The 24,634-nt window shown below is 44.8% G+C and overlaps 1 protein-coding gene across 1 annotated transcript in view; it reads right to left on the minus strand.

Moving 5' to 3' along the window:
• The window catches only part of fat2 (FAT atypical cadherin 2), a 103,512-nt gene that overhangs the window by 61,602 nt on the left and 17,276 nt on the right, over positions 1–24,634 (minus strand). Inside the window, exons 3-11 of the mRNA XM_085182876.1 lie at positions 22,526–22,837; positions 17,742–17,800; positions 16,291–16,602; positions 15,294–15,501; positions 8,424–8,563; positions 7,185–7,247; positions 6,626–6,838; positions 6,170–6,380; positions 1,554–5,221 (exon numbers count right to left, since the gene is read on the minus strand). Coding sequence (XP_085039002.1) covers positions 1,554–5,221; positions 6,170–6,380; positions 6,626–6,838; positions 7,185–7,247; positions 8,424–8,563; positions 15,294–15,501; positions 16,291–16,602; positions 17,742–17,800; positions 22,526–22,837 — 5,186 coding nt within the window. The remainder of the gene's footprint in view (positions 1–1,553; positions 5,222–6,169; positions 6,381–6,625; positions 6,839–7,184; positions 7,248–8,423; positions 8,564–15,293; positions 15,502–16,290; positions 16,603–17,741; positions 17,801–22,525; positions 22,838–24,634) is intronic.

Consider the following 24,634-nt stretch of genomic DNA (forward strand, 5'->3'; position numbering starts at 1 on the left):
CCCAAACAATAACATTTTTAAGTTATCTCATGGTTAACCTGAGTACCGAAAGGGGGTTTGAAAACGACGTGCCGGGAGTCCGCTGTTTTCAATGGCTCTAGTGAGCCGGCTAGATATCAATCTGGTGGGTAACAGACATTTCTGAAAACGTCATAGCACAGGGATAGGTTGGGCCACGAAGGATACACCCGACCCATCCTCAAATCTGGGGAAAAGGAGGACGCATTTGTCAGCCGCATTTGGAGGAGTCTACAAATTTGGACAGCCTTTGTTGCGTCACTGTGAGGTAATCGGCGTACAAATGCGGCTTCATGCAACCTATGAATTTGGACACCCCCTTTGACTGACAGGTGACACACGCAGTTGTAACAGCTAGCTGTCTGCCTGAACTGGACCTCTGGACCATGTTTTTGTGCTGTTGGAGCCTTTTTAATGACATTATCTGACCAATGGTATGTCTGTGGGGAGGTTACGGTACTCTGTCTGAGCTCCAGGTTTGGTGCACAGTGAAATTCTAGCATTTTATTTGGTTGTAACGAACACTGATTAGCAGGTATCTGAATCTATGCTAATGTGCATTTTTTTGGCACTGCCAGTAGAAAAATACTCCTTGTTTACTATGTTGTATGTGTTATATTTGAAGCACCAACTGCTTTTCTCTGAACTTATGAACCAGCCTAAACACATCATGGATTCATTTGTGTGTTGAACAGTTTATGGAACTTTGATTCTCACAAACTCCTGTCCTGGTTGTTTCTTAGAGGGGGCAGTTGCTCCAGCACATGATGTATTATTTATGGTGGTGAATAATTATTTGGATTATTTTCTACACTGTAGAAGTCCTGGGAAAGTAAGCTAACCCAAGGTATCCAAAGTGTAATAGTCTTACATCCGTGCCTAAATGTCATCCTCTGTAAAAATTGAGAACAAAGCTTCGGCTTTGTCTTGACTCCAGTGGCTTTAAAATCTCTTGGGCTGCTCAACTCTGTTATTGAAAAAGCAAACCAATAATGACACCATTTCTACTCAGTCTGCTCTACGCCCAAAAATCACAGGTGATGTTTCCCTTACATTTTTCAATAATGTATTGAAAGGGCTAGTTTAAAAAGATGAATAGTATTAAATCTGAAAAGGATCCGCTGTGAGAGCAGCTGGAAGAAGGAGTATTAAATTTTAATTGCTACATGTGTGGAATATATTTATACGTGCATCGAAGCAGTGTTGCACTGAAAGCAGAGTCTAACTTTCCTGAACCTTCGGTAAATATTTCCGCCTAAAGCAGCTTCGTTGGGTGTAAGACCATCCTCAGCAACCTAATGTTGATCTGCTTCAAAAACAGGTAAGGAAAATCCCTGCTGGAAACTCCCTGTTTACCCAAGGATATCAGAGGAAACAGTCCTTTCTCAGACAGAACATATAATACACTGCAGTCATGTAACTAGAGTGGATGGGCGAGTTTATAGTGCATTTTTCAGTGTGTATAACAGTTCAGACTTTTATACACACTTTGCTTAAACCATGACGGGTATCAAATGAAGCTTCCTGTGTCTCACCTGAATAACAGTGGTTCCAGCAGGCATGTTTTCAGCCAGGAAAGCTCTGTATGGACTTGCATCAAACACTGGCTGGTTGTCGTTGACATCCTGGACTTGGATGCTGACAGAAACCAAGGATGCCACGTCCGTCCCGTTGTGATTCCCCTGGGCAATCACATCTATCTGGTACCACTTTGTCTTTTCGTGGTCAATGCTCTTCTGCAACAACAAAGTTCCACTTTCCTGGTCCAAGCTGAACACTTTGTCTTTGTTGCTTTCAACGGTGTTCCCATTCACCAGGCTGTAAATGAGGGGCATGTCAGAGTCCGCCCTCACAGCGCCGATTTCTGTCCCTATGGGAATGTCCTCTGCAGCCGAGAAGGTGTAAAGTGGCTCAGAGAACTTCGGAAGAGGAACCTCTGGCGGAACAACCTTCACCTGGACGGGGACTGTGGAGTTATAAAAAGGAAGGCTGCCATCACGAGCCTTGACTTTGAAGTTGAAGATCTTGTTCTCCATGCCCACAAGGCTCTCTTTGACACTCACAACTCCGGTGAAAGGGTTTATCTCAATAATGTCTTCGGTCACTTCTTCTGCTTCATCCACCAGGTAGGTTACGTCTGCATTTTTGCCATCGTCTGCATCATAAGCCATGATTTGAATGACTGGGGAGCCTTTATTAACTGTCGACTGGATTGAAACCTGGTATTCAGATGCTTTGAACTGCGGTATGTTATCATTCTCATCTGTAAGGATAATCTTGACAGTGCAAAACGCCACTTTACCACCTCCATCTTTAGCCATGACTTTGATTGCTATGACCCTCTGGGAGGGGTTTTCTCTGTCCAGTGGCTGAGTTGTGACAATCTGCCCATCTTTGCTGATTGCAAATTTCTCATCAGCAAGTTTGTTTATGATGGTGTAGTCAACGCTACCGTACGGCCCGTCATCTGGGTCGATGGCAGCTAGCCGGATCACGCGAGTTCCCGCCTCTGCATTTTCGGCCAGCTCTGCTTCATAGACGCTCTGCTTGAAGTATGGATTGTGCCTGTTGCTGTTTATCATATCGATACTGACGGGGGCAGTTTTCTGAAACACGCCATCAGACACCGCCACAGTCAGGTTATAGTGAGGATCGAGATTCCTCCTGCAGACATTAGAAAAGGAGATGATACCCGAGGATTCGTTGATATTGAAGTACCGGCCTTCATTCCCTGAGAGAATTTTGTACTTGAGGTTATTCAGGTCACCAGTGTCGGGGTCTGAAGCCTGGATTTTGATGACAATGTGGCCACACTTTGCCATTTCATCAAGTGTGGCTTTATACCGGGAGCTGTCAAAGTCCGGAGGGTTATCGTTGACATCGGTGACATTTATAGTCACAAAAGTCTCGCTGCTGAGAGGGATGGTCCCATTGTCTGTGGCTTTGATTTTTAAATTAAAATGTTTCCTGCTTTCATAATCCAGCACCTGTTTTGTAACAATCAACCCAGTCTGAGGGTTTATTTCAAAGAAATCACTCTCATCTCCATGTGTTTTTACCATGTGGAAGGTCAAATCTTTATTTCTACCAGAGTCTTTATCAGAGGCAGAAAGCTTGATCACAGAGGTGTCAACTGGGAGCCCCTCCACAATATTCACATTGTGCATTAGCTTAGAGAAAACCGGGGCATTATCATTGACATCCTCCACTTCTATTTCAATCGAGGCCTCTGAGAAAGCTCCGGTCACTGAGTCAGTAGCTCTGACTGTCAGCACATGCATGGTCTGGCTCTCATAGTCGAGGGGGTTGGTGACTGTCAGCACACCAGTTTTGAAATCAATGTGAAAGTGTTTTGAAGCGTTTTCCTCTTCAAGATTGTAGATGAGCCTGTAACCCTCGGGGTTCCTCGCCTGGACGTGCAGGATAGTGGTGAATGGGGGCACATCTTCAGGGACTTTTAGTGGATACAGTAGAGTCTGGAAGACTGGATTGGTTTGATTCCTCACCTGAATGCTGAGCTGAGCCATGGTGCTGTGACTGGGCTCGCCCTCATCTATAGCTGACACCGTTAGTACGTACTTATTCAGGGCATTAAAATCCAGAGGTCTCTGAAGGGACACGTCGCCAATGTCTGGATCTATTCTGAAGAGGCCATAGTCTTCCTCCAGATTGTACACGATGGCTCCGTTTTCTCCCAGATCTCTGTCGATGGCGGTCACTTGATACAAAACATCTCCTGGTTCCGTGTCTTCGGAAATCATCATTGAAAAAGGCAAGTTTAAAAACTGTGGCGAGTTGTCATTGACATCATCTATGAAAACCTTCACCTTGGTGATGGCTGTTCTCGGTGGGGTTCTCATGTCCTGCACTTTAACCACAACGTCATAAACGTCTTGTTCTTCCCGGTCAAAAGGGACTCCTGTGGTTTCGAGTAGGCCTGATGTTGGGCAGATTGTGAACCTGCCTGCTGGGTTTAAGACAGAGTATAAAAGAGGTTCGTTTAAAAAGCATCCTGTGACTTTGAGCGCTGCTAAAGTTTTGACAGTCTTTATGTTTTCAGAAACGCTCGCTGAATAGACTTTGTGCTCAAATCTGAGGTCACTCTCCGTTAGGTTTGTTACGCTTACGTTGACAGTAGCTAAATCTCTGTAGAGGCCGTCAAAGGCTTTGACACGCAGCTGATAAAACGGCCTGAAGTCAGACACGTTGTTCACAGTGATGAGTCCAGTATTGGGATGAATTGAAAAGGCATTATGAAGATTTCCCTCGGTGATGCTGTATGACACCGCTGAGTCAGCATCATGAGCTGTGATGCACACCACCTCTGCATCTCTGACAGCTGGGAGGATGATGGATGACTCATACACAGAGGCAGTGAATTGTGGTGGGCAGTCATTCAGGTCCAGGATGCGAACAGTGACCTTGGCCGGCTCTGCCGCGTACAGCGATGGCTCCCCCGAGTCCTTCACCTGTACCGTGAAGTGATACTCAGCCTTGGTTTCAAAGTCCAGCAGTGAAATTAAGGAGATGGTCCCCATACTCGAGTCTATTCTAAAGACTTTCAGGGCCTCTGGTTCAAGGATTTGATAAGTCAGCAAGGAATTTGAATCTCGATCTGAATCCGAGGCCCGAATGACCAGGGGGGTGTTTCTTTCTCCCATCACCATGCTGTTTATGTGAGCGGACTCACCTATTTGCCCCTGGTACTCCCTCTGCTCAAACACAGGAGCGTTATCATTCTCGTCAACCACGTAGATGTGAACGACCGTCCTGGACACGGCTCCAGCTGTGGTGGAAGCTGTAACGCTCAGCTTGTACGTATCGCAGGTCTCATAATCGAGGCGCCCCTGTGTGGAAATCAACCCCGTGTAGGAGTTGATGTAAAATGTTCCGTTCCGGTTACCACTTTCTATCTCATAATGCACCGCAGCTGGGCTCGAGGCTGACAGGGTGACAACGGGAGTACCAACGGCGCTCAGCTCGCTGATCTCCGTCAGGTAATCATCTGAGAGGAAAGTGGGCGGGGTTTGTTCAGAGACCCGGATGTGGATGTGGACAGAGCAGAGGTCGCTGCGCTGAGGAAAACCCTGATCTGTGGCCTTCACAGTCAGGTGGAACAGATCCTGAGGCTGCAGATCCAAAGATTTGGAGACGCTTATGGATCCCAAGTCTGGATCTATGTTGAAAACGTTGTCGATGTTACCTGCAGGGACACAGAAAAGGAAGTTTGACAAAAATAAAATATCCCACTGGTAAAATACCTCAAAAATACCTTTCATTGTTGGCAATCCAAGAAATCAAATAAGCTCCATGCCTTTTATTACTGAGCTTTCAAAATGATGCTTCTTTATCTGAAACAGTTCATCCTCTGTCTGAAACAAGATCTTTTAACCCCTTCCTCTTTAAGAAAGTTTTCTTCTGATTGGCTGTTCCTCTTAAACGGAGCAGTTTGCCTGAGATGACCATGATGTACTCAGATCCAAATTATCATTATTAGAAACTCAGGAAAAAAGGAAAAGCCACTCAGGTTTAACAAATTTAAGACTGTTATCAATCTAGATATCAAGATATTGAACACACTTCTCTCATATAAACTCCTCTGTTTCAAAAACAGGTGGGCGAACAACAGCTAAAGTATTCAATGTGAAATTACCTTTGTTTGTTTCCACGATCTACTTTTAGGAAGATTTTCAAAGAATTTGAATTAAAGAGAGATTTTCTTGGCTCTGCTGCAGTGATTTAAGCAGGAGAAGCTCCTCTGGGAGACATTTATCTTGCCCACTGCCCATTTTTTTTTAAAGACAAAAGAAGTGTTGGAAGCTGAATCTGAGACAGAACACTTGTAAAGATGGATGTTCTCCACTGTCTGAAACACAGCGAGCAGGCATAAAGTACGCATTTTCATAACCGCTCTGAACACACACGATAAGCATCAGGAAAAAACCTACAGAGCAGGCCGAAAGCAGGCTTCAGCTGTGAGGTAAGAAAAGATTGAAGAGGAGGAATTGCAGCTGTGAATACACAGAGACGATCTCTCGGATATCATCGCTGTGCCCTTAAACCTTTCGCTTCAAGTGCCTGACACTCAGAGGCTTCCAGCTTTCAAAATGAGAAAAGGGAGCACCATGAATAAAAAGAGAGGCCTGCTCACCAGAGTGCAGCGAGTAGCTGATGTGGGCGTTGCTTCCCATGTCCTTGTCTAGGGCCTTGACCCGGAGGACCTCGGTGCCCGCGTGGGCCAGGTTAGAGACACCGACCTCATAGCGAGGGCTGAGGAAAGCTGGTGAGTGGTCGTTGCAGTCCTCCACGTGAACCACCACCTTTGCAAAGTTCCTCTTCACTGGTATCCCCTGGTCACGCACCTGAGGACGAGCGAGGAGATAATGAACTGCTGGAGGAACAAAGAAACTGAAGGGTTGAATAAAGACAAATAAAAGTCTTACTTTACTGTTCTGATCAGACGAAGAGATTATTATTTATTATTTTAATTTTTATTCTAATTAACATCAGCATTCAAAGTTCACGCTGTTGGACATTATGGAAAACACAATCTGAGTTTCTTCTTCCATAAACACGTTTATGGTAAGAAATCAGCAGTTTTCAATACCATGACGGTGAGTGTATGAACGGCGATCTTCTCGTAGTCCAGCTCCTCCGTCATCACCAGCACTCCGCTCTTCGGGTCCAGGTGGAAGAGCTTGGTGCTGTCCGGGTGGAGGCCGCTGTGGATGGAGTAAACCAGCTTGCTGTTGGTGTCGCCGTCCTGAGCGCTGATCTGTAGGATGTCCTTCCACGGGGAGGTGTCCTCAGGAACCCTCACCTTAAACCCACAGAGAACATTTGGAGGCTGATTACTGTGACCGACAGAGTTTTTTAAACACACTAAAATAAAATATAAAGTAAATGCACGTTGGGCCATCACTGTAACATCCTGTTTCCACAGATTGGATGAAATTTCATCCAAACTCACAGAATATGGGTAAAACGCACATACGCAGTGCCTTTGTTTTCATACGCACATGGCCAAAAAAGCATGGCGGCAACGGAGAATGAGAAGGGAGAAAGCGGAAAGCAGTGATGTGGAACTGGTTTGGTGTTTGTCCGTCAGATACACAACAAAGCACAGTTTTTTGTAGAACATGCAAGCGGGCTGTCGTTTCTCTCACCTCGTACAGCGGCTCCAGGAAGACGGGCCGATGCTCATTGATGTTCAGCACCTGGACGTAGACCTGCAGTTGGGACACACAGAGTTTGAGAAAATGGATTCTCAGCATGAACAATATCAAATGTGAAAGGTCAAGCTTCAAAACGGCTGATCTGTGACTGCCCGCAGGATCTTGAGTTAGATTCTACAGCAACCCTGAGACTGAAAATGAAGGCACAAATGGAGTTGTAGGATGTTTGTATGTGTTGCTACCACAGCGTGCTGCCATCAGACACGCCGTTTGTTTCCTCTGATGTCAGAAACGGGGAGAAAATGTCGTTTGAACGCTTTGATGTATTTGTTTAAGTTCGACTAAACAAGTGGTTTAAACTGTGGCTTCACAAACACAGAAATCTATAAATTCACATGAAAAGTGGCTCGTTGTCTCAGTCCTTTATTTGTCTCATTAAATGAAAAACAGCTGTGAGTTACTGTCATTGTGAGTCAGCCCAGACTCCATTTGTGTGAAGTGCCTCCTTAACAGACAAGGATTATTTTTAGAAGACTAAATGAGACGAACTGGCCCTTTAAATAAACGGCAGACCCAAACTGTTAATTCAGTATCAGCCTAAAGTGGCATGTTCCTCACAAAGTACAGCATCAGGTATCAGAGGGGGCTGTTAAACTGGGTGTTAATGAAATTAAGACCAGGGGTAACAAGGAGACAACCCCCAAAAACACCCACATATGATGTTTGGGGTGAATTCTGTAAGCTGATCGATGTGGCTCCTTTGGTTCCTCAGTACAGATATTCAGCAGAAGTTGTTGAGATCTGATGTGTTTCGAAGTGTAACTTTTTAACAGTATACTTTTATAATTATAATGAAACTAAAAACTTTGTAGGCCTAACTGAGCCTAATAATTAGCTGGCCTCATTATGTCTTTCTCGCAAACAGCTTCCAAATATGTGATGTGAGTGCGGTGAGGCAGATTTAGTCTCAGGATTTCCTGACGCTAAACATCAAAATATCTAAATATCTAATAGCAGTAAACAGAAAAGACAAAGCTCGTCACTTGTTTCAAACACAGGCAGGTATAAACAATCGAATTCTGCCCTCCAGCCGTTGGTAATGAGTGGAACAACCTTTATTTTATTCACCATCTCATCTCCTGTGTCCACACACCAGCACTAAGTGCGGCTGTTATCTGCGCGCTGAAACATCTGTTTGTTAGTGAAGAAGAAGACACTCGTGTTCCTAACCTGTGTAATGGCGCTGTGGTGCCCATCGGTGACCCGCACCGTCAGGTTGTAGATGGAGCGCCGGGCCGCATCGAGCTGGCGGGCGATGGAGAGCCTCCCAGTGTTCTTCTGGATGTCAAAGTCTTTTTCCTCATCCCCACCTGAGAGACGAGAGGGGGGCAGGTTTGAGTTATTACCAGTTAGGCTGATTGTGACGGGTTGCCACGGTGTTGCTGGTTGGCATCGTTAACACAGATTACAAAGTGATTTCTAGGGGGGGGCATTCAGGGTCAGTGCTGCTGCTTTTCATTTACATGTAATTGCACATACAGCCAGTTATGAACCATTAGATATCACCATTATGATGACATCATGTGACCAGTGTTGGGGAGTAACGGAATACATGTACCGCCGTTACGTATTTAAAATACAAAATATGAGTAACTGTATTCCGTTACAGTTACCGTTTAAAAAGGTGGTATTTAGAATACAGTTACTTTGTTGAAATAAATGGATTACACGGCGGTACTTCCCTGTTTCATATTGTGGCGGGTCAGGACTGTTTGGGTTTTGTTTGACAGCTACGTTCTGTTGTTCCAGGCGGCAGCGTTACGGTTACCATGGTTACAGGGTGACGCTCTCTCTCTGCGTGTTTCCTGGGTGAGAGAGGCCTTTTTGTTGTTGTGCTAAGCTAATAGGCAGAATGCTACAGGTATAGCTCTAAAGAATGTAGCATCATAGGCAGTGTAGTCCGTGCTGCAGGGAGAATGGACTGCCGTACACGTTATGTGTCTGTGAGCGAGGGAGGGAGAAAAAGGAAAAGTTCAAGCTGTCATCGAGCAAAAACAGGAGCTGGAAGCATGTAAATATAATAATAACCACTGCAGCCAAGAAGAGAGCCTGACGAGCCCAGCTGTAAGTAAGCTATTAAGACTCGACTGTACACCAAAAACAATAAGTTCTGTTGGAGCAGCCTTTCAACGCCTCTCTCTGTCTCTCGCTAGCAAAGTTGACCCAGACAACAAAGTAAAGCTAGTTTTCAGCTACGAGCCGACACAGAACCCACCGTATTAGCCAGAGGTCCCTTTGCTACGGTTCGGAGCCGCGGACCTTCAGTAACAGTAATAAATCACAGCAATAGTACATTCATGTAGTTGTAAACAGCATGATAATATATTAAGTAATCCAAAGTATTCCGAATACGTTACTCTCATTGAGTAACGTAACGGAATACGTTACAGAATACATTTTGGGGCATGTAATCTGTATTCTGTAATGGAATACATTTTAAAAGTAATCTTCCCAACACTGCATGTGACCCACACTGAGGCAGCGTGCAGAGCGGGTCACATGACTTTCTACTTGAAACAAATGTGTGTCAGACACTCTTGCGCTGGTAAGTCGGGACACACACACTCATATCAGAGTCCACAGCACAACTCTGTGACAGCTTCTTATTGGCCCACTGAGCCACTCACCTGTCTGCACCACTTGTCCAAGATCTCTGCTTGTTTCCTGTCAACAGCAGCGGTAGATGTTGGATTTGTGGAGGAGCATGCTGTTCGATATTAAAGCAACGATTGCTCATGTGAACCTCTCCGATGCATCGCTCTCCTTTGATGGTGACCTTTGGTTTGCTTAAACTGAAGTTTGTTTCAAGTTCAAACAGAGCAGAAACTCTCGCTTCCACGCCGGAAAACAGCTGGATGTGCTGCAGTGGCTCATGGTCTGAGGCATGAAATATGATCCACAGAGTTCAGTCTCACTTACAGATAAAGGATTAGAGGCTGAAACACTGTGTGTCTGTTTATAACAAAGATAGGATTGTGAAACCATTTCCTCATCACAATCACAAAGCTAGAAGGATAATGTGTTGCTCAAATAACACCATTCCAAGTATTCCCAGTTGATTACTTTGTAGTATCACCTCTGGTTCGGTAAACAGTAAAAGTAGGGTTCTTATGTGCTTCTCTACTCCACCGCAGCACTCCAAGCTTGCCTCATTCACAGAAGCACCCATCTTTATCTTTTGATTTTACAGAGGAACACAGACCAGATATTTAAGGTTTTAACTCTGTATGAACCTTATGAGCTGTAGCATTGATGGTTACTCTGCGGTGAAGAGGAAACTTTAGCGTGTTTGTCCTTCTAATCTGTGCACCTGAATCCCGTTGTCCGTGGTTATCCAATGAGTTTTCTTGACTTTTTTTGTCACAAATCACTGAACTATGACACATACAGTGATGTACCTGTGCATTTGCTCACTGAGCCCCTCCCACCATCTGTTTATTGCTCTTTTCATACACTTCCTCCCTTTTATCCTTCCTTCCTTCTCTGTCTCTCTTTCTCAGCAGGTTCTGTGGATGTACGTGAGAAAGGTAAGCCTCATGCCTGCTCAGCCAGATGGTGTTTATTAAGATATCCTCATTTCACATGCATGCACGCACCCACACACACACACACACACACACTGATATTACTGTGTAAAACAATGACCGAGGCAGTGCTCTGTGTTATTTTTGCACTAAGCCTTCGATGTCCTCTTGTTCGTTTTTACTTCTGCATCACACACACACAGTCTCTCATTGGCGTTTGTTCCTGATCGATAGCTCATCGGGTCAAGCAATTCACTTTACTGATCATCTCCAGGGGAAAAAATGATATGAACCAGGCTTCTTTCTCGGGGTGGCTGTAGCTCAGGTGGCAGAGCGGATCAGCCACTAATCAGAAGGTCGGTGGTTCAATCCCAGGCTGCTCCAGTCTGCATGCCAAATATCCTTGGGCAAGATACTAACCCCATGTTGCTCTCCGATGCATCCATCGGAGTGTGAATGTGTATGAATGTTAGATACTTAGCACTTAAACTTAGAAGTGCTTGTGTGATTGGGTGAATAAATTAGCTGTATAAAGCGCTTTGAGTGCTCGGACAGAGTAGAAAAGCGCTATATAAGAACCAGTCCATTTACCATTCTTTAAGAAAAGAATGACCCACAGAAGAAAAAAAGCTTCATCTCAGGAATTTATCTCCGTCTACATAACCTGTGAATGTCAACCAGGGCAAGGTGCCAGTGGCCAGAAGGCCAAGCTTTTTTTCTAGGATTTTGAGCCCTCATATCTCATTGGCACTGCAGACCTCCCAAATCCCACCCAAGCCCTCCAAGACCAAACTAAAGACTAAATCTGCTCTTGTTCAGACCGATGGATCCATCAGTCTAAACAAATTGAAGCAGTTTCATGTCTGTGACGTAGAGGAGACAAACCAGCGCTGAAACTTCACACGTGCATTCTGGGTAGCATGTCAGACAGGTGAGTAACACCTGAGCTTCTTACATCTGAGCCCTGCCTCTCTGTTCAGAAAGCAAAGATTTAACACCTGATATGCAAATGTCTCTGCGTGTCTTCCTTTCCTGTGTTTCAGGTGTGAAGTGTTGGACAGGTACTGGCACTGCGGCAGAGCCACCACCTGTTCAGGGCAAATCGAGGAGGAAGAGTTAACATGACCGGCAACAGACGTCCTGCTGCGCTTTCCCCGTCGAACTGTTCCCAGGCACAAACCTGGAAGTTTTCATTTCTCAACTCGGCCGCCAGCTTCCTTGTTCTCCTGACCTGGCCGAGCCGTCGCAGAGGGGGTCAGGTCAGCTACCCCACCAGGAAGAGCTCATTTTCTCTCACCTCCTGCTGCACGCCTCGAGTCACTGGCCGAGGGTCAGAAAACGAAGATGGACTATCTTCACTCCTGCGGCGCCGCAGACATACAGCAAATCTGATTCATGACTTACAGGAGCGCACAAACACGCAGCGAGAGAAGCGTCGTTATCGGCAGAGTTAAAGCTCATAAGCTCACCAACACGTGACTGTGAGCAGCAGGCCGTTGAAGCAAAGGCATCAGTGAGGAGTTCCTCCATTCATGAACATCAACACGCATTAAAATCAGGTGTTTTAAGACCAGAACGAGCTGTGTGTTGCCGATGTTACTGTCACTAAATGAAGCTGTCGCTCTGCCGGCTGTACGTCTTTATTAACGTTCATATTCAGACTTTAAACTAATGTAATCTCACTGCTGCAAACGTCTCAGTTTGTGTACCTGACGTGATCCTGCAGAGAACTGCTGAGCTGTTTGTGCTCTACAGTTTCCTTCATCTCTGCGCACAGCACTCTGCTTGCTGTAAAACAACCTCCTGCAGACACGTCCTCCCGCCCACACCGCACATCAACTTCAGCCCAAATTATCAGCCGTGCTCAGAAACACGTGGGGCTCAGGGTGAAGACCTGCAGGACAGAGCAAGGCCTGAGCTTGCTCTCATGACGTCTGTCACTCCAAAAACAATGAACACTTGTAGCTTAAAGCTTAAAACCACATCAGGAGCAAAGGAGTAAATCACATGTGCACGATTTATTTCAGACTTTGAGCTTGGAAAGTGAAAATCCTGCAAAAGCATCGACAATAAGCCGCTAACAGCTGTGTGAGCACACCTTTAACCTCTAACATGACATGACTGGATTTTTACTGCATATGTGGTTTTCTTTTTTCATTCTTCCTAAGCCTGATCAGTGAAACATGTCTTGGGTTAAATGTCACCTCTCGGGATAAACATTTTATAAACTGCTCTGTCTGAACAGAAGCTCGAGCCTCATCCTGACGCACCCGGCTGGGACCCGATCCAGGACCCAGATCTCAGATCAGTGCCCAGTGAACCTGCAGGGCGCCACATCCATCCACAAACAGCCGGGCTGCATTCCTCGCCTGCTATCCAACATCCCACTGCTGCCGTTTCCACTTGGCCCTTAACATAGCGCGGCGATAGACATCTGACGAGGGGGGGCAAATCAGAGGAATAAATACCTAATGATATCTGTCTGAGAGAATCCCATCACATAACAGCGCCCATGTCCCAAACAGTAAAATAAGAGAAGAAGATGGAACCGTGCAAACACAGGAGGAGGAGGAGGAGGAACAGGGTGAAGATTATAAAGATTATCAGCTTTTTTCAGACAAAATGACTCTTACAATTTTAATTTGTGCATACAAGCTCCTCCATCACAATAAATGTGAGAATGAACAGACCCGAGCGCCTCCTCTGGGACACACAGGGTCACACCCGGGCTCTGGCTCAGACCAAGCTCGGCGCAGCCAGCCGAGCAGGAGGAAGCTCGGTCTTTCTCTGCACGCGTCGCCCCGCCTGGCAGGAAGCACTTGGCAAAACCCTGATGTGTTTTCCTGCAAGCCTCAAAGGGAACAGCCAGCAATGACTTCCACTTGAATGTGATGTCATACCTCTCATGGATTTCTGTAAAGCTGTCCGTGGCGGCCTCCTGAGAGGAGGGAGGAGGCAGAGAAGGAAAGGCCAGTTGTCCCTGCAGTGGGGATCTGGCAGGTGATGAGAGGAGCTCTGCTGTGTCCTGCTCATAGAGAGAAACGTCCTGCTGATACCACTGACACCAAGACCTTTTTTTCCTCTCCTCCATCCTTTCCCCCTCTTCAGGCAGCGCCGGCCTTTTGCATTATTCATCCCCTGCTAGTTTTTCTACCTGTTTTCTGAAAGCACTGCAGATTTTTCACTTGTGCACAGACAGAAGCCTGAGATGCCGCCAGGCAAATGTCAGTATGTAACAGCATAATTTCACATGTTTATTCACCGATTACATGACTGACGAATCAGAAAAGGGAGGATGAATCTGTCCTACTGAGTCACATTTAACTCCTGGGATTTTTTAAACAGAAAACACACAGGTTGAATTGAAAGTAAGCTGCTGATTGGTGGAAGTCCAGCACAAAAGGAGGGGGAAAACTGAGAAGCACAGACTTTGTTTGATTTAATCACCAGGAGCATCTTTCTACATTCTGACTTCTGTTCTCACTGCAGCAGCTCATCTGAAGGACCGACGACGTAAACCTGACCCCACACCATCTCTAACACTGCCCCCTGGTGATGACATCCAGCTGCAGTGTCATCACAAACATCTGACAAACACACACACGAGATAAAAGCCATGCCAACACTGGAGCTGACACCTCGCCACCTGCTGGAATCATTCATGCAATCTTTGTATTGATCGATGAAATAAACCCTGAACATCGGCGATCAAGAGAAGAGGGAGAAGCTGAAAACATTATCCCATAGATGCCTCGCTCCAGGGTCTCTCATCTTTCTGAGCGAACACAGGTCACGGCTCTGGGACTAGTTCACCGTGCCTCAGTTATCAATCAAATGCTTTCACGTAAAAAAAACGCCTGCATCAATTTTCTTTATTGCAATAACGTGACTGTAGTAATAAACATCGTGACTGGATCTCTTGAGTCAGGTTCGGTTTGACCGTCACTCTGAGTTTTTCAAGCGATAAGCCCGTTCGCTCACTTTTCCACTCATGCAGGTCGAGTTATGTTGCGCGGGAACGTCAGCCTTTCAGTGAAGCCGACACACTTCTGGGGCACTTCTGGCTGAAGCCGAGCAGGCACATTTAGGAAAATTACATAAATCACCAACATCTAGACTTTTAGAAAATCACACTTCTACAGCTCATCTGGAAACTCATGAGGATTGATTGTAAAATGATGAGACCCTGTTAGCTGTGAGCCACCCTCTCTGAGTCAGCACTCTGGGCTAAGTGGAAATATGGCGAACGTCAAATATCATTTCCTTGGCCGCAGAGTTTAGCGGGAGGAGCGGAGACGGAGAAACTCTGAATCATTACTATGAGCTCAGCCAGCTCTGATGCAGGTGATTCCTCTAATTTGTTTTCTTTGTGGAAGTGGGCGCTCTGCAGGCGTAAATGCGACCAGCACTTCTCCCCATCATTTGTCTTCCTTTCGAGGTCATTACAGCCATTTGTGTGACGCTCGGCTTCAATCAAAGGTCAAACCTCAGAGTGTGTGTGTGTGGTTCCACTCACCCACAATATCGAACCACTTCTCCCGATGCGGCTCCGTCAAGATGACGCCCACCATCTGAGCGACGCGGTCTGTTTCTATGACAGCAAAGTTGATGTGTGGCTCGACGAACACGATTGGTTCCGCAGAGGCAGGCGGGAGGGCGATCCACTCAATGTTGAGTCGAGCGGTGGATGAATAGGACGGGCTGCCCTGGTCTGTAGCTTTAATCTGGAATAAACAGAGAAACTAAACAGGAAGCTGTGACACACCTGCACATCCAGTCCAGCAGGTAACTGCAAACACTTCCAGCTCACGTCCAGATGTTTTCTTCACATTCACCAAAAATGACGATTACACCGTCACTCATGTCGCTGCGTCAGATGAACTAACAACTGAAGGCCTGGACTCACTGGTTACCTATGGTAACTATGGTAACAGTCGTGCCACATACAATAACAATCACATACTGCTTATGTCATTTTGACTCTAGGGGGCACTCTGACTGAGTCAGGATCAACACATAGATGCTGACAGACTGAAGGTGTTGCACAACGAGCGCATTCTGAAAAATAAAAAAGACACGAAATTCCACATTTTTGGGACACAAATCGCAAGTGTGTTTAAAAAAAATCCTTAAATATCGACCGTGAAAAAAAGCGATGATGAGATCCTGACGTCCTGATTAAAGGATGTCAGAGGTGGAAACACATCTGAGGAAACGGAAGAATCCGTTCAGAGAGCCGACTGAGCCGGAGCAGAGGTAACCTACGATTATTTTACTATTTCCGTATTGTGAGTGCACTTATTGCCAAATGCAGTGGTCTGATTGGTCAGATCTGTTTGCATCACAAAACATCGGAAAAATTGAGCTTGATCCAAAATCGTAAATGCAGTAAATTCATCCAATGAGTAAACGCTGCGTTAACAACAGGTTTGTAACAGCTTCAGATTCATCAGCGTATGAAATGTTGATGGGACAAGTAAACTTGCTGTGGTGAAAATTTCTGCAGCACCTACTGTGAGAATATTGTAGCTTTCGGGCAAGAAGTCGCCGTGCGATGTGACCACACCCGTCACTGGGTCGATTTCAAACTGCTCGTCCACGTTTTCCTGCAGACTGTAGGTTACTGCCGCGTTCGGGCCCTCGTCGTTATCCTGAGCGAGTATCCTGCAGACTTCCTGTTTGCCACCGTCGTGACGCCGTTCAGGCAGCTTGACGTCAAAACGTTTTTCCATGAACTTGGGAGGGTTGTCGTTGGCATCTAGAACCTGGATTACAACGGTGGCGGTGGAGCTCAGAGCTGGAGATCCGTTATCTGACACAATAACCTGAAGGTGAAGAAGAGTTGGAGGGTCAACATCAGAATAATAAAAGCACAATTGATCTTTATATTTACTTTGACTTAATTTTAAAGCACTAAATGAATTTCTTGGGGTTTTAAAGCTACGGCAAAGATTGCTAAAGGTGGGGGTATTTTTGTGTTGCTGCTAAGAGTTTTCCTTTATTCGGAGTGGGGGAGGTTGGGGGTGGAGATGTTCTCCACGTGGTCATGCACCTGTCTGTATTTAATCATTAGCTATTATTCATCTCTGGCTCTCTTCCTCAGCTTGTCTTTGTCCCACCTTCCTCCCCTCACACCTCACACTGTCCCGAAATGTCACACCAGTTAAGGAAGATTAATTTCCAAGCAGCTGAGATACATTTCTTTTAGTTGGTAGCCAGAAACGTGGTTTGATTTTCTGATGTCGAAATATCTGAACCAGCATCTAAATGTTACCAGTCACATGCTTTTTCTTTCTGCTTTTATCTCATTACACACCTCAGATTGTCCACATAACAACAACATAATTAAATGTAATGACTGTGCACTGATTCCCATTTCTGTGGAAGTTTTAAAGTGGAGCTTCCAACTGTAAAGCTTGTTTCCCTGAGGAAGAATTCCAGTTTTCATGCTCTCAGCCTCATGCACTCTTAGCTACATGGTTCATTTATGCCATGCATTCTTTTTTTTAACCATATATATCTTAAATATTTAACATGAGCCAACAACACAAACCAACAGAGATGCACTAAAAGATAAACTATTGGCCTTTTAAAAAAAAAGTATTGGAAATAAATAAAAATAATGATCACAACACATTCGGACGGGGCAAAAAAAACTTTTTCACTTTTATTTGTTTGTCTGAAAAGTTCCTCAAAAAAATCGTTATGTGTGGGGGGTTGTGCTATTTCCTGACTCAAAGGTCAGCGATCGACTGAACGATCACTAAAATTATAGCATTAAAAAAGAGCAGCTTCCACACTGACGTCACGTTTGGTGCTCGTTACCCGTGTCAGTAAAGCAGCGAGCTCTGCTGTGTATTCTGGATTTATGGGAACGTCGGCGATTCACATCAGAGCCGGATTTGTGTTCCTGTTTCTGCATCGATCTGATGGGAAGAGAAAATGTTGTTTATCAGAGTCTCACCTCAATACTGTGCTCCTGTTTATCCTCTCGATCCAAAGCTGAGACAGTGCTGATAACACCTGCAGACACAAACACACACACCAAATACAGGTGCTGTTAGCAGGAAGTGAGAGTGCAGGTTACACATAAACAAACAGAGTTGGGAGTTTTTGTGTGTGTGTGTTGTGGCAGTTGGGAATGGGGGCGGGTGTCCCTGAGTAGTAACAGAAGAAAACACATTGCATTTTACAGCTCTTGATGTTGTTTCTGCTGTTTTTGTTTTTGAGGGTCACTCAATGTTTGTTTATGTCGCTATAAAAAAAATTACAACAAACAGCTAAAAAAAAGATGATGCTGATGATGGCGGTGTGATGCAGTGCTGAGGTGAAGTCGACGTGAATAAAGACTGATACAGATATCAAACAGGGACAGAGCGAGCGATGAATCGCGTGATAAACTTCTGAAGCAGAGAGCGAGCCGCCTTCAACACGACAGAGATCGCATCGAGGAGCTTTGCAAAGGTCGCCTCCTACATGGAGGTCAGGACTTCTGTTTGTCTAAATAAAAACCGGCATCCATTTTTGTTGCATTGTTTAACATTAAGAATAAACTTTCAGAAGACATTAAAGAACCTCCATTGTCTTCCGCTCTCCACTTCAATGTCGTGGGGGTGGGGGCTGGAGCCCATCCCGCTGCCACCAGGCAAAGGCTGGGGCGTCCGGGCCCGATCGTTTTCTCACAGAAACTGGAGCTGTCGGTACTGATGCTGACAGAACAGGAAAAAACTGGAGGCCCATAAACTCAAAATAACCAACAGGAGACAGAAGCATAAAGGGGCTGCTCATAAGGGGAGGGCATCACCTTCAGCATGGCTGGGAGATACGGAAAGCACTTGTGTCACATTACAGGATCAGTGGAATTTACTGTTGAAAGACAAAACCACTATTTTGTCATCCAAAGCCGCTCTACAGTTGGAAATTAGCAATTTGGGTCACCTTACACTCAGAGTACAACACTGACTCATCAGTGGGAGGAGGGGTCACTCACCGCCAATCAGATGCTTCCGCCGCATCCACCTGAGCTCACTCGGCTTCTGAACTGTGTGACAGGTTATTATCAGACACGGCGAGGGAAACCGCAGCTGACAGTTTGCTGAATCAGCGTGTTTAAGTGTCTGCAGCTGCTGGGAGAAGCTTCCTAGACACACAGCAACAGGCTGGGAAAATACAAGTCTCTGTGTCTCTAACCAAAAGAGGTGTGGGAGCTGCAGACAGAGGAGGGGGTCGTAAGTGCAGCAAAAGAGGCCCCACTGAGCGTCATCGAGTCCTTTTATGACAGAGCAAACAAGCCCTGCTGGGAGGGACAGGTGGGAACGTTAGAAAGTGTGTTCCTGTCATTAGTGCAGACGTGGGAATCACAGCTAAAGCCTCGTCCCTCCCCACCGCCTGTTTTCACTCAGCCATCCAGGACGCCTGTCAAAACCACACGAGGACAAACAGCTGTTTCTGCGTCAGGGGCCGCTCATTCCTTTTTCGCAGGATTCACATCACATTTTTACGTCTCTTCTTTTTTGAACGTGGCCTAGTTTTACTTGCTTTTTAATTCAGACATCATAAATTTCTGAGAACTATTTCAGAAATGCCAATGAGAAAAAAGTTTGAGAATTTTGGTTTGTATGCTACTGAGGGGTAATTAGCAGGTATCTGTGTCTGTGTGATATTCCCACTGAGTCTGTGGATTCAGCTTGATAACAAGGTCGGTGGAGCCTTGGCACGCCACCCTCTCATCCACATACAGTCACTCCTGCCTCCAAAAAGCCAACATGGCAATGGCCAAAACACATTAAGGCTTCAAAGCTCAGCTTTTGGCTACATCCTTTCTGTATCATTCCCGTCTCAATAGACGTAATAATTCAGTCTCAGGCTCTGAGACTGAGAATGTGCTATCCGAGACAGATTTCATATAAAAGTTGGTCTCAGGTTTTGGACTCTTTTTCATGTAAATTTGTTAAGAGTAAGAAAAATATCATACATCTTGGTGAGTGCTTTGTGTATATCAAGTATATAAAAGACACAATCGCATCATATCACTTTTTGAATCATCAACAGCCTGCAGCCATTTGAGGAATTTGCTGTTGCAAAATGCTAATGAAGTGGGCACATTCCTGACTTGCCTGGCCTTGTCAACAAACAAACACGTAATGAAGTGTTCCACAACGAGATGCTTTTTCTCAAAACACGCACGACAATGTTTCATTTGCATTTCTGCATTAAAGCACGAAGCTTCCTCGATTCTTCTCGCCTGAAACAGACACAGCGCTGTGGTCATGAGTCACTTTCATCCTGTCAAGGCACGAGTGGTTTCACCCTCATATTACTAATAGGAGGTTCATTTGTTAACAGTAAGACAAGGTGGGTCATGTTCCAAAGAGGAACAGGTTCCAGGTAACATGATCTCCCTCCGCTTACGCCGTTTTTCTAATCTATATAAGCTAGTACACGATATTTCTTTGATTCTTTGTTGTCAAAGGATTTTAAGGACAGCTCAGTTTGCTGTCTACAAGTAAAAGCTAAAAGAAGCTGAGGTCAGAGCTCTAGAGGCCACAAACTGGCAACTAGGTTTCCTGTTGATTTGGACTTCAGTGAACCACAAAAACCAGTTGCAGATCTCAAAGTCAAAAAGCATAAAGCCTGCTTAGCGTTTGTTATGATGTTTACTGGACCTGTGGAAGCTGTGATTTAATGTAAAAACTATTAGCAAGAGCTCCAACAGCACAAATGTGGTCCACAGGTCCAGTTCAGGAACTCCAGCTAGCTGAGGTGAAGCCTAGCAGGCAGCTAGCAGCTACAGCCACTTGTGTCACCAGCCACCCGTCAGTCAAAGAGACCACAGCCCTAATAATGCACGTTTATTTTTGCACGTTTATTATCACTGCTGGAGCCTCTGCTGGATGTTAGAGGAACTTCAGGTTTTAGGAGGTTTTTTTACTTTAATTTTTTTTTAGTTTGCAGCACAGGGATAAAAAAAAAGAAAACTTCGGTCAGTTCTGCAAGAATTTGGGTCAGTGTCAGTCAGCTGTCCTCAGCCTGCAGCCTCAGAATACAAAAAGGTTCACAGAGATTTAATAACCCCTTTTCAGCAAAACACTATTCATCCGGTGCTTCTATGCATGAGTAAATGGATACCAAATACACCTGGATTTATAGAAAAATGCTTGTTTGAATGTGACACACTCCAGCTGGCAGCAAACCTTTGCCCCGTCTCTGAGCGACATCTCTGTAATCTCTCGGTACACTGGCCTCGGGGCGTGGACAAACAGCATGTTTGAGGACGAGGACAGGGCTTGTAGCGGCTGGTAGCATCACAGCTAATGCTGCGCTCAATAGCTTTAACTTCAAAGTCCTCGCCAGGTGATTCAGCTTCAACTGTCAGCGAGGAAGGCAGAGATGTTTAGGCTTCCTCATTGTTCCCGTCATGCTAACTCAGTTTTTATTTCAGGTCGCACGTGACTGACTCTGTGAGTGACTCTCAGGGAGCTCCCTGTTGTATAGGTATAGGCAGACCTAGCTTCTGCAGCACATACTGCACTCATGCTTGCAACACTGCATTTGCAAGCATGCATATGCTTGTTAGCTTTTCACCCATGAATCAAAATGTAACACGTACAGATATACCAAAACACTCTGCAACAGAGGCCTGCCAGATGTCCTGCACACACAAAGGGAGTTTGAATCAAGATGTAAATCAATTGCAATGAGAGCATGAAGTCTCTTTTTCTGCTCGAGCTGCTCGTGAAATGCCAGAATGAAGCTGAGCAACTTGATCCAATTACATCCCAGAGTTCCTGTATTTTTGCCTGCACATATGCTGCTCACTGAATGCTTCAATACCATGATTCAGGGGTGAGAAATGTTTAAGTGGGGGGGAGGATACGTGAGCCAAAGCTGGAAAACTGGAAAATTGCAAGCTCTTTTGTACTATATACTAATAATAAATTCAATAACAAAATAATTATAGCTGCAATTAAAAACACAATGTCTACCTGTTGGATGGAATAAGTGCTAGGTCTGGAAATTATTTTTCAATCTTATGAAGGTTTAGGAACTTTAAGGGCAGAGTTCAGAGTACTGATCATGTTTTTATTGGTGAGTACTCATAATTAAGGTTAAACACTCTTTGTACAGCTGGGGGCAGTTTGGCCTTTCTCCATGTACTCACGCTTCCTCTCACAGTCCAAAGACATACACCAGGGGTGTCCAACTCCAGTCTTCGAGAGCTACTGTCCTGCAGCTTTTAGATGCATCTTTGTTCCGACACACCTGAATCACATGAATGGCTTGTTATCAGGCCTTTGCCAAAATTGATGGCATACTGAAGAGGTAATCGAACCATTTTATTCAGCTGTGTTGGAGTAGGAATGCATCTAAAAGCTGCAGGACAGTAGCTCTCGAGTTGGACACCCCTGACGTTAAATAAACTGTTGAGGTTAAATTGACTGTAGGTGTGAATGTGACTGTGAGAGGGTGTGTGTGTCTCTCTGTGGGACAGACTAGCAAAGTGTCCAGAGTGTATTCTGCCGCTCGCCCTGTGACGCTGCAGCCTTGAATTGGAGAAGTTAAAGAAAAAGTCTGGATGGATAAGAAATTCTCCAGGTTAGCTTGTCATTCAAAACTTGGGTTTAAAATGTTGTGCCTCAGTTTGCGACTGATATAACTCACATGATATCACCTTGTTTTAACTTTCTGTGACATGTTGAAATTCATCAAGGTCTCCTTTGATTATATTTTTCATTGAACAGTATTCACCTGTCTTACGATCGATGTCAAAGTGCAATCGGTGAGATTCCAGCATTTGGAAGGAAAGCTTCCCCTCAGAGGACGTGTCCACATCTGTGGCCGACACCTGGATGACGGATTCAACCGTGTCCACGTTCTCTGGGACAGATGCAAAATACATCGGCTGGGAAAGTTCGGGAGCATTGTCATTAATGTCCAGGACCTCGATGAAGACGTGAGTCCAGGTGATCAGAGGCTCAGTCCCCAGATCGGTGGCGTAGACGGAGAGCCAGTAATGAGGCGCCGTCTCGCGGTCCAGCATCTCTGTCATACGAATCACACCTAAACACACCAACGGTACAGTTAACCCTTTAAGACCTACCATAGAACCAAGTCCGCCAGAGCTTATATTATATTTTTACATGCTGTGGAGCCATTTTTGGGAGCATGTCAAGTTGCTATACATCAATACAACCATTATAGCCCAGATTTTAATAATATGTCTGCATTAAGTGCATAGTAATTACATAAATTGCAAAAAAGTGCAATAAAATACAAAAAAATTGAAAATCGTTTTTGTTTTTTTAACATATATTTCTAGTTAGAGAAATTTAAGAGGCTTATGCCTCAAAACTGTAAATACAAAAAAGTTGCACAAAATAGTTTCCTACCACAGGAAATTTATTTTGAGTGTCTTCATAGTTTTATTTTTGAAATACACCAATTTTTATATACTGCAGGAAAAGTAAAAATAAATATACTGAAAATTTGCAAAAAAGCAGCATATGCATCAAAATAAACTATTTCCAGCAGTGCAATATGAGTCCTAAGCATCCCAGAAACGACACAGAAAGTCATAAAGTCAAAGATAACTTTTAAAAACACCAGTTTAGGCTCATGAGGCCCTGATGGTAAAAAAAAACCTACATTTCACTTCTGGTTTCGGGCAGGTAATGGCGGAAATGCAAAAGTTTGCACTGACGTCTATTCCAACGTAGGAAGTGTTATGAACAGCTGATCGGATCGGCAAAGCGTGTTTCTGGAATATTATGTTTTTGTTGCTGCAAGCGCTTTTTATGCAGTTTTTGCAAAGCTATATGTGGAAACTGTGACCGAGGACAAGCTGATGGCATAAGATGTAAGTACAACTCCTCCGGTTTCATATGCAAAAAAAATTATTGCGCTAGCTTACGTGGTTGCAGAGCTACCGGGATTTAAAAATAGTTACGCAAAACAGAGCGTGCCCACTCCGACCGGCTTTAAAGGGTTAAATCATTGTTGTCTACACTGGTATTCACATGTTTCAAACATGCTGCCCTGCCTCAGGAATGAATCACTTATCCATCTAATCTGTTCATGCTTAATAACTGTACAGCCCGGGAGGAACTAGCAGCCACTTGGGCCGTCACTGATCTTAAGGTGTCTCTTTGCATTTAAAAAAAAATCTGGAAAGGAGCCCAGACGTGGGTTGTGAAATTTTAAGTAAGTCCCTGCTCAGCAAAATGTGTGACATATTTGTGTTAGCTTAATACGCTAGAAAAGAGGCCCGCACAGAGACACTGCAGGGCCTGAACACAATGGAAATGTACTCCTCTGCACAGTGGCCTGAAGAGGCTGTTTAAATGTTGATGCCCCAAGTGAGAGATAATGAAGCAGCAACGTGGAGACAAAGACATATTTCAGCATAACTCTATCGTCACAGTGAATGCCATTCAGTCTGATTTTATTTGAGTCTTAAGTGCAGCAGCAGGCCAATCGAATACATTGTGATACGCTGCAAGGTCGCAGGGTATCCTCTGCAAAGGATATGCTGATGGAAAAATATACAAACTACTTTAACAACCCCAGATGAAGAACTGCTTCTTCAAGCAAGTACACGTCCCGTTCTATCAGAGTGAGCACATGAGCATACAGCTGTAAAGTTCAATGCAGCACGAGGCGTGTCAGAGAGGTGGAAAAGACAAATGTTACCATGCAACACTTGTGCCATTTAATTTATGCTGCAGTGCTAATTACTGTTTACAGAGCACAACAGTTCTGACCTTTGACCTTTCTACTGGGAACTAGTCTATAATCTTTACCCTTTGCTGAAGACACACTCTGCTAAACAATGCTTCATTTAGCAGGTGATTAGCTTTG

The sequence above is a fragment of the Neolamprologus multifasciatus genome, chromosome 2, assembly GCF_963576455.1.
Source record: "Neolamprologus multifasciatus chromosome 2, fNeoMul1.2, whole genome shotgun sequence".
NCBI classification, from domain to species: domain Eukaryota; kingdom Metazoa; phylum Chordata; class Actinopteri; order Cichliformes; family Cichlidae; genus Neolamprologus; species Neolamprologus multifasciatus.